Source organism: Hakea prostrata, chromosome 2, assembly GCF_041222555.1.
Source record: "Hakea prostrata isolate BN-2017 chromosome 2, UWA_Hpros_2, whole genome shotgun sequence".
In the NCBI taxonomy this organism is placed as follows: Eukaryota; Viridiplantae; Streptophyta; class Magnoliopsida; order Proteales; family Proteaceae; genus Hakea; species Hakea prostrata.
The window spans coordinates 509147-524972 of NC_142601.1; the positions used below are offsets into that span (position 1 = coordinate 509147).

At 38.8% G+C, this 15826-nt stretch overlaps 1 protein-coding gene across 2 annotated transcripts in view; it reads left to right on the top strand.

Moving 5' to 3' along the window:
- The first annotated feature begins 7349 nt into the window (after nt 1–7349).
- The window catches only part of PRT6 (proteolysis 6), a 66727-nt gene continuing 58250 nt past the window's right edge, over nt 7350–15826 (top strand). For both annotated transcript variants that reach the window (XM_089143699.1, XM_089143698.1), the window contains exons 1-2: nt 7350–7779; nt 8351–9457. In XM_089143699.1, coding sequence (XP_088999825.1) covers nt 7720–7779; nt 8351–9457 — 1167 coding nt within the window. In that variant the 5' untranslated portion in view covers nt 7350–7719. The remainder of the gene's footprint in view (nt 7780–8350; nt 9458–15826) is intronic.

The following is a 15826-nucleotide window of genomic DNA, read 5'->3' on the forward strand; positions in this document are numbered from 1 at the left end:
GCACTATATAATTTAACACCCCGCCCCTGTTTTTTGCACTATGAGTGATAAGTAAAAGAATAACAGAGTGGACCATGCTGAGTAAATTATTGAACCAAACCAAGTTCGACCAAGGAAAGGTCAAATCATAAGTTCGGGAGAAATAACAGCCACAACCCTAAAGCCAATCCGAATGAAACAGGTAACCAACTCCCAAAGGACTCGAAAGGCGTAAGAGGAGAGGAGTTTGCATAAAGGAGGTGTTTGGAATCCCTCAATGAGCTCGAATACTAGAGGGAGTCAAATATCAAGATTAAACGGTCCACAATAAAGCCCCTTACAAGGTTTGATGATCGACACCCCAAGGTGAAAACTATATAAACCCTACATTCAAACTAGGGAAAAAAGCAACAAAAACATATTATACTCTGTGTGAATTATAGTTTTGGCTCTGCAACCTAGCAGGGCTCCTTGAGTGGTGCATATACTAATTTGATCATCGGAGTGGCTTCTTGACCCCGTGGTCAGCTCATGCCTAGCATTGTTTTGCAGTATTTTTCTGATCGAAGAGATCCAACACACATCACTAAGATAATATTAACTAAAAAGTAACAGCATGTGCAACAAATTGAGATAAATCACTTTTAAATTAAACTTTCTCAAGGAACTAAAAATTAGAAATAACTCTATTTCTTAGAGTTGTCAAATCCTTGGGATTTTTTAAAATTATATGTATTAAACATAGTTAAAATTACATTGTGGTGTCTCATATGCTGGTCGAGACATCATATTGATCAAAAGTCCTAAATCAATCCTAGCATATTCATTGGTTCCAGTTACTCCCGCAGTTGCTAGGGTAGCCAAAAATTCAAGTAGTTTGGATGATTGAAAAATAGAGCAAGTAGTCACTTTTGAGTTTTTCATTTTAACTACTATTTCAAGAAGACTTTCTAGATATTGAAGCGGCCACTCTGTCTTTGGAGACTTTGGTAGGAAGGAGGTGATACTTGAATACTTTCCTTCTTCACTAGTTCTAGGCCCATAGAGATTGCAAAAAGGGTAGCACCGATCTTATCATTGTCATCCACTTCACCTGACTCCACCGTCAAAAACTTTCCATTAATAACATCGGTGAGTAAAGCATAGATAATTTTTGGGCAACATCATGTAATTGGTGATTCATAATAATATCATTAATACAAGGTGGTGACGGTTCTACCTTTGGGTACTTAGATGAAATTATTTATTTGGTCATCAACCCTATCAATGTTGTCTCCATAAATTGTAGTTTTCGAAGAAACATGAGCATCTTCAGCAACTATTAACTTATTGTCCAATTGAGGACAGAGATCCACCAAAGAAGAAACAGGCAAGAGAGAGTCACAAGACAGCTTTGATGGACTATTTTCACCCGCCATGTCCTTCAAAGAGCAAGCAGTATTTAGAGCCACATCAGCCAAACAACAAAGGACTGAAAGAGTCTTCACTAGATTCCTTGGAAGGACCTCCAATCCACACGGAGAGCTTTCTAACATAGAATTAACAAATTCCTCATTAAAAACACGGGTTGGTCCTACAGATACAATTGGGGTTTGGTTCAAAGGCAAAGGATTTGGGTTTAATGAGGTCACAAAGAGCTGGCCTAGTGGTCCACAACGTATCAAATCCACCAAAAAATTAGAAATGGATTCAAATGGGCGAAGGCCGAATTGGGGTTTGGGATCCGACTCATGCAACGTGCATTATTGGAATTCATGGGTAATTTTACCACAGTTTGAATAGATAAACAACACTTCATAGGAACTTTGAGGTTGAAACATTCACCAAACCTATTTTTAATGATGACAGAAAGCTTAACAGTGCAATGGATGTCAAAGAGAATCTTCACTCTGGCAGAGTTGGAAGGTAAACCAATAGTAACAAAGTTGAGTTATGTGTCAAGGACACACCCAAGAGGTGAGGCAGCACTAAAGACCTGATCCACCGCAAAACAATTGGCTCAGATATTTCTTAACTGAATCCATATTGCAATGGGGGGGGGGGAGAGTTTGGCCTTTTTTCGATTTTCAGGGAAGGGATCGGTTGGGAGATGAACAAGATAATTCCCAACTGATCGTGTCGCTAACCAATAAAAAATAAAATCCTATACTAATATAGCAAGCAGAAAGTACGGGGTCGAACTATGGGGAACTAAAAGGCTAAGTCACAAGATTGAATTAAACAAAACTAAATTTAAACTAAATCTACTAATTAATGCAAAAACGTTAACTATAAATATGTGAAGATCTTTGGGATTTTGAATCCCCAATGCTTTTCCCTAACCGATATAACTCTACACTTCAAAGCAAATTAGGGATGGTCTTCCTAGATATGCCCTATTTTCGCAAGACTATCGTCCTTTGCAAAAGCTTGGCACGCTTAGTTTGCTGAGCTATATAACATCTTTGGCCAAACTCAAACACAATCAACTAGAAGATACAGAACAATCAAATTAATGAAATAATCATGGTTCATCTACATCCCAAGGAAAATGAACTAGTTACTCATTATCACAAAGTTCATAAGAAAAATAAAGATGAAACATAGGGAGAGAGAGAGAGAGATGAGAGCGAACGTCGCGTTCACGGTCTTCCTTCTGGTTGGCTTCTCTTTTATGTCTCCCGCACATAATGAATCTCCTCTCTTTACTCGTAGATTTGACATTTATTCGTTCAGATTTTGGAAAAACTCAAAACTAGAAAGTTGTAGATATTTTCAATATAGTTCCATAGCATCTTGAATCATCGCAATACAAGCTCATACGAGAGAGATATGCCCAAAATATTGAAGGTAGGTCTGTTTACCCGATTTTCAGATTTATTACCAATTTTGTTCCTTAGACCTCCACCTGTTTCCAATTTGGCTAAGATCTCACTTTTCATGATTTCTTGGGCAGAAATATTGAATGCCATGATTTAAAATCCACCAATATCTAAAATATTTGCCAACTTTACTCCATAATATCTCTAATAACCAATCACTTTATTCCTAAAAAATACACAAAAATACTCAATTAGCTCTCTTTAATTAAATAAATATGGGGAATTAAATCAAATAAATAATGGTAAATGCATGCTTATCACCAACCCACCAAGGAGACAGGGGACAATACGGTGCTTCGAGTTCCTTAGAGGGAAAGGTTGCACAACTATTATCTCTTCCACAAATAATAATAGTTGGGCTTCCATATTCCCTCCATAGTTATGATAAGCAACCATGGAGCATGTGAAAGGAGATGGGAGGATACCCGATAGCATCACCAAACCAAGATTGATCTAAGAGAGGATCCGGAAGAAGCTCATGTCTTCTACCATCAGCAGGCCATCGGGAAACCCTTCATGATGAATTCAGGCCTTTATCATTAGAACGAGCAGCTGCCCCCGGACCAAACCCAATAGGGGTAGAGCAATGTGAGGAATGCACCCACTTAGCAGGGGAATGAGGGAATGAAGTGGAGTTTGTCAACCTGCCCTGCATAAGGTGTTAAGAGGAGAAAAACAAACCAAGAGCATCGAGCGACCAACAATAAGAACTAACTGAAGCTAATGGAAACAATAATAAGCAAAACACCAAGAGCAAAACCAGCGAAGGCATTAACAAAAGCCAGAATAATCGAAACGTAGAGAAAGACATGACCCAACGCTATTGGATAACTTCCATTAATAGAGAGACGAAATAAGAGAAAGAAGACAAAAGGCACAACCTTAACTCACCGTGAACTCAGGATTGTCAGCCATTCAAAAAGAGCCCGCCACCTTCCTCGGGCAAGGAAACTACACAACTATTGAATGGAAAACTAGGTGAGAGGCAGAAGACGCGTGGGCATAGGAGAAGCAAAGGAGAGGTAGAAAAAACCGAGTTGTTAGGTGAGGCATAATGGAGGTAAGTGATACTCTATTACAACTTTTATTATGAGAAAAACACAAAAAGCTACCTCTACCTACCTATCACATGTTGATGATCTTTGAAGGAGGATAGAGAAGATGGGATCCCTTAAGAGTTACAAGTTATTGCAAATCCTTAGGAGTTGATAACAAAAAAAGTGAATGTACAAATTGGGGAAGAAAAACAAAGAAACAATGTCAAAGGGATTGATCTTAAAAAAGAGTATGTAAGGGCTAAAGCTAAAGGAAGTGACACTAGTTATGAATTATGGCAAAGATCCACCAATGTAAGGATTGTCTCTTTCATATAACATAGTCTCTCTTGTTCGTAAGTCTACAAAGTTTTTTGACATTCAAGCGTACCTTGTTCAATTAAATCCTTTGGGTGTCTCAGCCAACCATATTGTCGCCAACTTTAGTCGTCCTCATCCGAAACTGTGAGCTTTCCTACAATATCTTCACCAATATTTGCGCTTTTATTTTTTCAGCCATTATTTTGTGAGTAAAGCTTTTAAATTTAAAGAAAATATTGAGCATCCCTTTATGTGACTCATTAAGTGGCGTGACAGTTTGGTAGTTAAAAGGACGTGTGTGCCGCTCAAGGATCTCCCCCAAGTACACGGAGCTCCCCACAATGACATCTTCCTATGCTATTATTACATGGTCTGGTACATGAAACTCTTCTCCTTGGTGGCCGTTGATCATAAGCGATTGGGATTGTCCATTCAAAGTTTACTTGGCCATATAAAGTAGCCACATGCCTTCCACTTTTTGCAACGACTATTGTTTTGAAGCCCGTGAGAGGTTCTTGGCGAGTTATTGAAGGTCTTCCTTTGACTCTAAGGTTTCAAAGTTCTTCTTTCCCACTGTAAGTTCTCCCATTCTTGATGCTTCACTTTCTTCTAATACCATGGTTAGGAAATCGTTTCAAGGAGTTTGATGCGTGAGAGGAAATCATTCCAGCTGACCAAGGATGGAAACCTGCAATTTTTGGGGTTGTCTTCTCCAAGGAGCCTACTTAACTAGTTTCATGGTCATACTTCTACTTCCAGCGGTTTTATATAACTAGAGCCATCCTGAGAATATGATCTTTAGGAGGCAAAATGAGCTGTGAAAAAGCTAATCCCTCATTCCCAAACGGGGAACTATGAATAATAAACACCCTAGTCCTTGGTTTCTTTCAATTGTTCTTTTGATTTAAGGTTTCATACTGACATCCTCTTCTCGTTGCAGCTTCGAAAATGGTTTATCATGAAGAAATGGCTGAAAGGTACAGAGCTTAGAAGATGGCATCCAAGGAAAGTGCTGAAAAATCCACTGGCCCCCCACCACCAACCACTTATTCGAGGACTCTTGGTTAGCTTGGCTTCGTCATTTGTGATTGGAAGCTGCCTTCAATTCATGAGGAAGATAAAGGAAAGGCAAGGAAGGTAGCCAAGACAACTCCTCCTCAAGGCGAGGACATAGAAGCTCTAAAGTATTCAGAATTGATTGAAGCTGGATTATATTTTAATTTTGATTACATCGAATACATCAGAAAGCCAGTTATAGTGGTGAGGTAAAGTGTCCTAGTCCTTAGAGAGACAACATTTGTGGGCAGAATGGTAGGAACTACGTTTGCTCTCGCACGAGTACATGTAACCGTTGCAGCAACAACGACAATATTATGACCAGCGTCAACAGTAGTTTCAATGGCAAAAGTCATGCAAGGGCAAACTTCTGGAAGGGAATTCAATAGATGGGCTCCCAAGTGGGCTTTGATTGAAGGTTGTTCAGGTGGGGAGATTCTTTCAAGGCTGGGGAGTGGATAGATAATGCAATAACATCCACTAACCAACAAACTTTGAGGGAGATGGCTGATGGCAAGCTAGAATCCCTCTCAGCCATGTATGTTGTATTTGAACAATGACTTTCCAGCTTTTCTCCTTCTTGTCGCTAATTAGCTTTTCCTGCATGGACATATATCAGATTGTGTTACCTTTTTGGCTATGAACCACATTGTTTTAATTTTTCCATAGTAGCCAAAGAGCCATGATGTGCAGGTTCAACACTTTATTTTATGAGTTAATTTTCCCATGTTTAAGAATAATTTCATTCAGTTAGAGACGTAATAGATTGTTCTCATCCCAGAATTTCGAACCAAGTTGTCTCCAAACTTCTTTGTTGAATATACATCTAAGGAAAATATGATGTACATTTATCTCTAATAAGCTGTAGAAAATGCAATCTTGTGTAAGGGTGGCATCCTTTGCTGCATAGTAGATCTGCAGAAGGTAATATGTTAGAAGAGCTTTTCAAGCAAATATAAGAACTCAAGGAGCCAAGCTTAATCGCCAAAGTTTCATTCACACACTCTCTTGCGTGTTAATTGGATTTTTCTTTCTTAGTCTATGTGCTGAACAAACTGAGAATTTTCCTGAAGAGGTAGGTGATCAAATAATTTCATCATCTATTGGATAGAGAGATAGAGTGATTGTTGCAACTAAATACAATGACCACCATTCCTGTAGAATATCCACATTCCATATGTTTAATTATTGATTGATAAACTATGAAACATTGCTTATTTTTTCACGAGTCTGACAAAGGGGCAAGAATTCCTTTTGTACCCAGAATCCAATTATCATTCTATGGGCGAACATCCTTTCCATTTCCAATTAGATGAAAGAGATCAGGCATAGAAGCTTTAGCTTGCAAGAAGTGAACATCTTTAAAGTATTTTTGTTTCATTAATTTTCTCATAGTAAAGGATAAATATTTGAAATCAAATTCAAATTCAAATCTATCGTAACTAACTCTATCTTCTTGCAAGAAGTGAACATCTTTAAAGTATTTTTGTTTCATTAATTTTCTCCGAGTAAAGGATAAATCTTTGAAATCAAATTCAAATCCACCGTAACTAACTCTATCTTCGATTGATCTTTTCTCCAACTGATAAAGAAGAGTTTGTGTTATAGTTAAAGTATCAACAAGTTGTAGAGTTTGATTGTAAACAAGTTGTAATTCAAATTCAAATTCAAATAATATTAATATGCATCTTCCACTCACCAATTTGAATGTGGAAGAATTTTATCTCAAACGAAATTCTAACTCTTTTATGTGATTAGGGCTTTGCAATTCACAAAAAGGAAAGAAAAACACAAGGGGTTTGGAAGAGATGAAAGGGATGAGAAAGCCACGGACGCCACAATGGGCGGTTTCTATGGAATTTAGGGCAAAAAGGGCAAAAAGGGCAAAAAAAAGCCGTCATTTAAATATTTGAAGTAGCTACCAACGGTTATAAGTTAAACTTAAACGCCAACGTGGAAACGTTCCACGTTAGGGGAGTAGTACGTAATAAGCATACTACTAAAATAATGAAAATGTAATAAGCCATACATAGGGTCGCTGTCCACAAATTAAGACATGAAAATGGTAATAAAAAGAATGAACCATTCATTTCTAGAAGTGGCAGGACCAAACTATTTATATACGAGCTGATTTTCCGAAGTCCCTATGCTGGGAATTGTCGGTCTGACTTCCGACTTCCGAGTTTGAGAGAGATTAGGAGTGGTAAACCACTCGCAGTTCAAAGACAACATATATGGTCGGTGTCGGTGTTCCTCCGAGAGGAGTGTACGTTCCGGAATCCGGGGAGAATACATATTTACAGTTCGTGAACATGGTGGGTCGAGACTCCAGAGCGACGAACCCTAGAATCAGCTTTTCCTTTTACAGTTGTTAGCGTTTTACCTTTCCATTATCTGCAACGCTGGGGCGTGGAAACTCAAGATTCAGATTTTGGAGTTGCGCCGATTGGCTACCTTTCGTGTCTAGAATGGAGGCCGATTCCCCCACCAACTGGATTTCTCTCTCGCTGCAAGATCGAATTGTGAAGGTGCAGTGTTTGATTTTCTTTTTTCCAATCCCCTGCCCCTTTTCTGAACGGCTGCTTTCGGTTAGTTCTTATCCGGTTATTTCTCACCGCCTTGAATTGTGCAGGTGCAGTACTTGATTAGTGTTTCTACTCCCCCCCCCCCCCCTTTTTTTTCTTCTTCTTCTTTTCTCCTGTTGTAGTTCTTATCAAGTTATTCCCCTTCGTTGATTTCTGTACTCCTTCATACCGGATGATTATTGCAGAACATCGTGGGAGTGCAAATTTGACTCTGAGTTGGGGTGTCTTCACTTTTCCTGGGTTCATTCGTTCGTTTGTTTAATGGTCTTAGTTGAATTGTTCGTCTCTGAATTCGGTTTCTATCTCTGTGGTCTGTTTGTTGTTTCATGTAATTTTTACGCTGGATTCAATCCACGGTTGTCGAATAGATTAAGAATTTGGATGTGTGTTGTTCTCTTTCGAATAATATCATTCCTTGCCATTTGTTATAGAGAAATTCAAGTGAATAAAGTAGTATAATGGTTTTTTCGAGTGAGATTTTCACATTTTGTCTCGTTGTAAAACTTAATACCAGAGACTTCTTCAACGCGGGGTTCCTCTTGAGCTTGTCGATCGACTTCAACTAGGGTTAGTTGCTTCTCTGAAGGAGAACAAATCTCAGTTGGATAACCTTGTATATGCAATCTTACCGACAGACGAAGAGCTTCTGGGTCAAGCTGAGTCTGGGGAATCTGCTGGAGTTTCAAGAGGCCCTGTCTTAAAAGATCTGTTTCATGAAATTCTCTTGCGGTTACAATGGTTGATGTTTGAGGATGAACCATGCGCCTCCTTGAAGAATCTCGCAAAAATGAGTGTTGGACAGCGTGGGGTTTGTGGGGCTGTTTGGGGGCAAAATGACATTGCATATCGCTGCCGAACTTGTGAGCATGACGCAACATGTGCGATATGTGTTCCTTGCTTTCAGAATGGGAACCACAAGGACCACGATTATTCTATTATCTATACTGGTGGTGGGTGTTGTGATTGTGGTGATGTCACTGCATGGAAGCGTGAGGGCTTTTGTTCAAAGCATAAAGGAACAGAACAGATCCAACGTTTGCCAGATAAGATGGTAAATTCTGTGGGGCCTGTTCTTGATATTCTTCTAATTTACTGGAAGGGTAAGCTACTCATTGCTGAAAGTGTGAGTCATGGCAATCCTAGAATGGGTGATCATGCCAGTGAACATAGAAAGATTGCAAATGAGTGGACATTAGCATTTGTTGAAATGCTTATTGAATTTTGCAAGCATAGTGAAAGCCTCCTTAGTTTTGTTTCTAGAAGAATATCTTCATCCATTGATCTACTAGACATCTTGGTGAGGGCTGAGAGGTTCTTGGACGCAGCAGTGGTTAAGAAGCTCCATGAATTGCTATTAAAATTTCTTGGTGATCCTATTTTCAAGTATGAGTTTGCCAAAGTATATGTAAACTATTATCCAGTTGTCATAACTGAAGCCATTAAAGAGGGTGGTGATTCAATCATTGAGAATTATCCTCTATTGAATACATTCTCTGTGCAAATTTTTACAGTACCAACTCTAATACCACATCTTGTGAAAGAATTGAATCTACTGGGTGTACTGTTCGGCTGCATGGGAGACATATTTCTTTCTTGTGCTGGAGCAGATGGCAGTTTACAGGTATGGAATTGAAATTTTAATTTTCTTGTTGCATCTTTATCAAAAATTGTTCTGTTTTTGTTCCGCAAGGAAACTTTAGTTGCTGAAATTTGGATGCTCCAGACTCTTATATTCACAATCACATATTACAATTTATGTGCTGGATACTTATGGCCAAAAAGCTTATCTTGATCGTGGCTGTTAATTATATGTGAAGACACAAATATTCCCATGTGTTAGCTTATTTGGCTTCCTTTGAATTTTATACCTATGTGTCATGTAGGAAATGAATATGTTTTTTGTTTTGGGTTTTGGATCTTTCAAGTCTAATAGTGACAAATGTGTCAGTTTCTTACTTCACTTGTTCTTTTTGCTTCCACCACGCCATCAAAGCAATAGTATGGCTGAAATTTCAAGTTGTGGTAGTTCTTTCTCTTTCCTCTTTTTTTTTTTTAATGGATAGAGACAGTTTTCAATGGTTGGCCTTGTAATATAGTACTATTGGATTTGTCTCGTCATCACTGATAGTGAATGTAACATGTTTTGGTGCTGAGTTAGAACCACTGTCAACCTAGAATTTCCAATGTCTATGGCTGAACTACAACCAAGAGATGGTTGGAAAAAGAGTGGGATTGACTATGTGATGCAGGAATACAGCCTTGGACTGACCAAAACCCGATTGGGTTTCCAGACCAAGATGAATTGGGACCAATTTATATCACGAGTCTGGTAGAAATTCTGGGATTTAAATTATTTGGGGAATAATGTCTTTTAGTTTATTTTGTTTTAGAAGTTATATTTCCTAGGATACTAGTTTCTAATTACTTTTACTTGCTAGTTTAAGTTGGTTTCTTAATTAGGGAGTTAGTCTTTATCTAGAAGTCTTTTAGTTTTGTCTGTAGATATGATGTAAACCCCCATTGTTGATGGAGGTTGGAAAATATGATTTGGGTTGTGTTTGTGAGAGCCTGCTTGACTGGCTTGTGCATGTGAGCATGTTTTCCCCTTCCCATTTCTTCTGCCTATTACCCTATTCTTGAAGCCCACAATACCAGACCACTTCTCAGGTCTGCATGCATTGCTTGGCATAAGAGCTGAAGGATGCTGTTCTTCACTATCGATTTTCTTCTTCTCTACCTTCTTTGTTGTTACTGTTTTGCAACCAGTGGCAGTTCCCACTAAAAAAAAAAGAAAAAAGAGACCTGTGTTCCGGCAGCCACCCAAAAAGAAAAAATGCAGCAGAAGAGATAGTAGAAGAGAAAGAGTAGAAAAGTAGCCGCCAAGAAAAAAATATAAAGGGAAAAAAGAAGAAGAAAGAAGTAGAGAGGTGAAAGAATCTAGAAGAGAAGAAAAAAAAGAGAAAGAAGAAAAAAAGGTGAGAGATCTGAGAGAGATTCAGAAGCAGAAGTGAAAGAAGAAGAAAAAGGGAGGGTGGGGGAGGCAGAGCACAAGCAGAGATCGAGAGACAATGCAGAAAAAGGATAGAAGAAGAGAAGTAGAGCAATAGGAGAACAATAAATACTTGATTCAGAAGCCCCTGCCATCAATTCTCTCTCGGCAGTTCCTGAATCATCTCCTTCCTATAGTTCCACCTTCAGATTCCTGAGTTAAGGTATCCAAGCCCAAATGGTAAACCCCACTACATGCCTCTGATTCCATTCTCGAGTGGGGAGTCCCAACACGGCAGACACTTCCAAGATCTTCAATGGAATCAGCCCTAAAAAACAGTTTTTTTTTTTTTGTTGAACTAGGCTATAGAGTGTATTATAGGTATTTTCAATGGTCGAACTTAATTGATACTTTAAGGGATTGGTATGCAGGTCCAGAGGATGACATGGTGTGAAAATTGGCTGAATCTGATGGCTGGTTTGGAAGTCCTAAATTTGGTAGAGGTTTGAATTCTAGGACTCCTATGGTTAGTTGTAACTTGAGGGAATGCAGACCAAAGATGGTGGAAGGGTTCCTCCAAGTTTGAGGCAGTTCCGATGATCAGATTGGTAGTTGATCTGATTTTGAAATTTGTTGTCTAAGGGACCTAAAAATTGAAGAAAAAAATACAGAATGAAGAAAATAGTATGGATGGGGCAGAGGTTGAAACTTGAACCTCAAGCTTGAACGAGAAGCAGAATGTTTGAGACTCTTCTTCTCCGTCTCTAGGAATTTGAAACACTTAGAAAAGCTGGGATTTTAAATACCGACCTGAAAATCTGGGATTTTAAACACCCACCAGATTGAACTCTGGAATTTTACTATACCTTTGGTAATGTTTCTGTTTCGGGAGGCCTGTTCTTGGGTAGAACTGTTACTACATGTTTTTGTGTTGAGAGACCGTTCTTTGTTTGGAAATGGGTGTGCAATAATCTCATTTTGGAAATATTCCCAATTGGACGTGCAACATGAAAATTCTAGTTTTCGAGCAAGTCATGATTTAGGATGGCATGTTAAAGGGGTTTGTGAGTATGGCTGGGGTTAGGGTTGGTCTTGAGAGACTTTCACCATTAGGAACGGCCGTGGGAGGACCCTCAGAGAGTCTTAATTGAAATAGGACTCCTATCACCCTAATTTTTTAATGTCTTTTTTATTTTTTTTCCTAATTTGATATGTACTCCTATTACTTCTATGAGTTGTAAATCTATAAATACCTTATTAGGGTGAATGAATAAAATCAGCTTTTGGAGAGCAAATATTCTCTTGGTTTACGACATGGTATCAGAGATATATCATCTAGGGGAACTAACGATATGATGGTGGCGCTTGACGGTCATCGTCTGTGAGTCGGTTCTTTTTCACCGGTCCTTCCCTCTGTCCTTTCCAAGTCCGTTCAATTGTACGGCAATTGTTTATTGTCCAATGCCATTGTGTCTCCTCGTGTCACGAAAATCTTTCTCCGGCAAACTGAAGATTCACCCTTTTTTATCTGCTTCTAGTGTGAAAAAATAAATAAAAAAGGGGAAAGACGACTTGCTGCGACCTCCCTTGCAAACAACAAGATTTGAGCTCTATAGCTTAGGACTTATGAGAATGAAAAACAATTCCTTTTCAATGGAAAAACTCTGTTGGATTGAACTAGTAGCTCGTAAGAGCGGATAAACATAAACCCACCCATAATTGCTGGTGCTATGTTATTAGCATTCCTAGATACAAGGAGCTGCTGGGATTTTTCTATAGGTTAAAGTATGGAAAATATTTGAGGGAAACTCAAGTTTCGACCTTGTGAAAATGGAAAATTTTGTGGAAACCTGAGACTTTTTCCTGCAAATTTCGACAGGTTTTATGGGTATTTTGGTGGCGCTACTCTGCATTTAAGCTAATTAGAGTTTAAATAACACATTAGCACATTCATCTTGCTAAAAAAGCCAATGTAGGTATGTCATTCGAACTTCGAAGTACATAACATTAATGTAGAGTTTTTTGACAAATACACTATAAACATAACTACTTAAGTATATAACATTCGATATATAGCTTTAAGTTCAAAACATCAAATACAAAGTAATTAACAATAAAAGGAAGTACAACTCAGTGCCAAGAGGAGTGCCTCGGTGGATCCATCCTGTGAGCCGAGTAGTACTGTGCCTGTAATATCCTCTCCTCCGAACAACGAACAATACCCATGCCATGTTATGCCTATGGTTGTTGAGGTAATTGACAACTGTAGCTCTATAAGTCAAGTCATTGACATGCCTAAGATAACTAGTTTGAGGGAATACACAATTTGGATAGAGAAGTACTGATGGAGGGGGTATTGGTCGTGATATTTGGGGAAACGTGAAATAAAGAAAAAAAAAAGAAAATTTGGGGAAACCATGACAGAGTGCCAATGTGTGATTTATACTCTACATAGCTTATATACAGAGTCCCACTCCAAAATACCCCCTGAAACCTGTCGAAACTTGTAGGAAAAAGTCGCTGGTTTCCACAAAATTTCTCATTTTCACAAGGTTGAAACTTGAGTTTCCCTCAAATTTTTTCTCATGAACTGACTGGTCCAGCTGGGTCGAACCAGGTTTTGATCCTGTTGGGGGAAATTTTCCAGTTTCGCATGGTTTCGTTGAATTTTCCTAGGTTTCGGGGGAAACTTGAGACTTTTTTCGTTTCCCCTATAGTTTCGTTTACCATTTTCAGAAATTGGAAATTTCGTCTGTAATTTCCCGAGTTTCACGTGAATTTTGTTCCATGGGCTGAAGATGGATATTCAAATCATGAAGATCATGCCCTCAATTTTAAAAATTCGAGGATCGTTTTCCCAAGGAGTCCAGCTGATGTAGAATCAAAGGCTGGAAAAAAAGTAAACCATGGAACTAGGACCAAATAGTCCAGCTCAAGCCAGCCCATTTAGTCCATATGATCTTCTAGAAAGGCCAAAAAGAGGCCAAAACACTATTCACCTCACTTTTCACGCGAACAGTGTCACAACCCATTAGTTGGCATAGTGGTAATATTTGTAGTAGATTTATGGGCCTAGATCAAATCACGTAAAGAATTTTTTTGGGAGGTCGAGAAGTTTAGTTTAGTTTCTATTTTAGTTATTTTCCATAAGATTCTATTGTCACTAGTTATTGGGTTATAGTTTCTATTTTCAATTTTCAATTTAAAAAGTTTCTAATACTTTTAAAGCTTTAGCCTATATAGCCACTTTCATTGGGTTAGAAGGAAGACCTTAGAGAACTCAAATTTACAGGCCATGTAGCCATTGCTTATGGAGGAGTCCATGTTTAACAGCTGAGAGCCTGAGACAGCTGTGGGCAAGAGGCTCAGGGCTGAGATAGCCCATCCCCACTCCCCCTTATTCTTATCCTTTTATGTTCTTCTTTCTTTTGTTAAAGGAAAAGTTCTACGTACTGAATTTTGTCTTCAATATTTTATTGATCTTGGTTGCAACTGATCTCCCACTGGTGTATCCGGTTTGAGGTCGAGTATTATATTATTTGGTTTCTGAGCTATGGCTGAGCCTAGCTCCATTCCATTGTCCAATGATGCTTGCCGGCATGGCAAACCCAACTCCATCAGCTATTGAGGCCACCTAGAAGTACTTGCTGTTGAGCCGCAGTTGGATGACGAATGGGCTGCCAATGCTGCAGTTGAGAGTGAAGACTTGGATTATTCTTTCAATGATGTTTTTGATGACCCTGCACATGAAGTACACATTGTCTAAATGATTCTTCTTGCTGAATCTAAAGGTGAGGATTGGAAGAGACACACCATCTACAAAACATTAATGAACAGTTGGAACTCCAAGGCTCAAATGATAGCAGATAGTGGAAGTTGCATGGATTTAGTCTGTCAAGCATTTGTCATTGATGGACACTCTCAACCTTGAACCACATCCACAGCCTTAAGAAGTATCTCTACTTAATGACAACACTTTAGAGGTCAATCATGGGTGTTCTGTCTCACAACTACTTTCCGACCATGAATAAGATGTATAGTGTGATGTGATACCAATGCTATTGACTGATGTGTTATTAGGAAAACCATGGATCTACGACAACGGTGTCTTAGTGGGAGGTACTAGAAACAAGTATTTCTTTGATTTTAATGGAAACCATTAGTACTTAACCCTCTCAATGTATCGCCCTGAACCCAAAGCTAAAAGCTGCCCAAGTGTAGTGCTAACAACTCTTGAAGCCCGTAATTGAGGAGCTGCCAGCAAAGGAATAGAGTAAAGCTCTCTAACAGCTTACAAGTAAAGGGAAAAGGTTAGAAAGCCTTACTAGCTTCCATGCACACGGAGCCCTTGCAAGCTAGTAATGAAGCCAATGAAGCCCTTTTACTGGTGGAGCCCTTAATCTGATTTCCCCTCTTATGAACCAAAGGACTCTTGAATGTTGAGCATGTGGAGTTTATAATTCTTCCAAAATACCTTGAGGACACTGCTCCTTGCCTGTATGATTGCATTCTCAGATACAAGGAGTTGCCTGTATTTTGCTTTGTGCTGAAGACGATATTCAGTGCATGAAGGTCAGTCCCTTGATTTCAAAATTCGAGGATGGATTTTTCCTAAGGAAGGGAGTGCTGATGTAGAATCAAAGGCTGGAAAGAAGAAAACTATGGAACCTGGACCAAGTAGACTAACAATGGAACAGGCCAGCTCGAGCCAGCACATTCAGTCCAGATGGTCTTCTAATAGGGCAACAAGGAGGCCAAAACACTGTTCAGATCACCGTTCACATGAATAGTGTCATAGTCCATTATTTGGCCTAGACAGAATATTTATAGAAGATTTTTTTGGCACAAGATCAGATTAAGACTTTTACTTTTGGGAGATTTAGAAGTTCAGTTTAGCTTCTACTTATCATAAAGCCACGTAGTTTCTAATTTTAATTAGTTCCTATTTTCCATAAGATTCTGTTGTCACTAGTTATTAGGTTAATAGTTTCTATTTTCAAT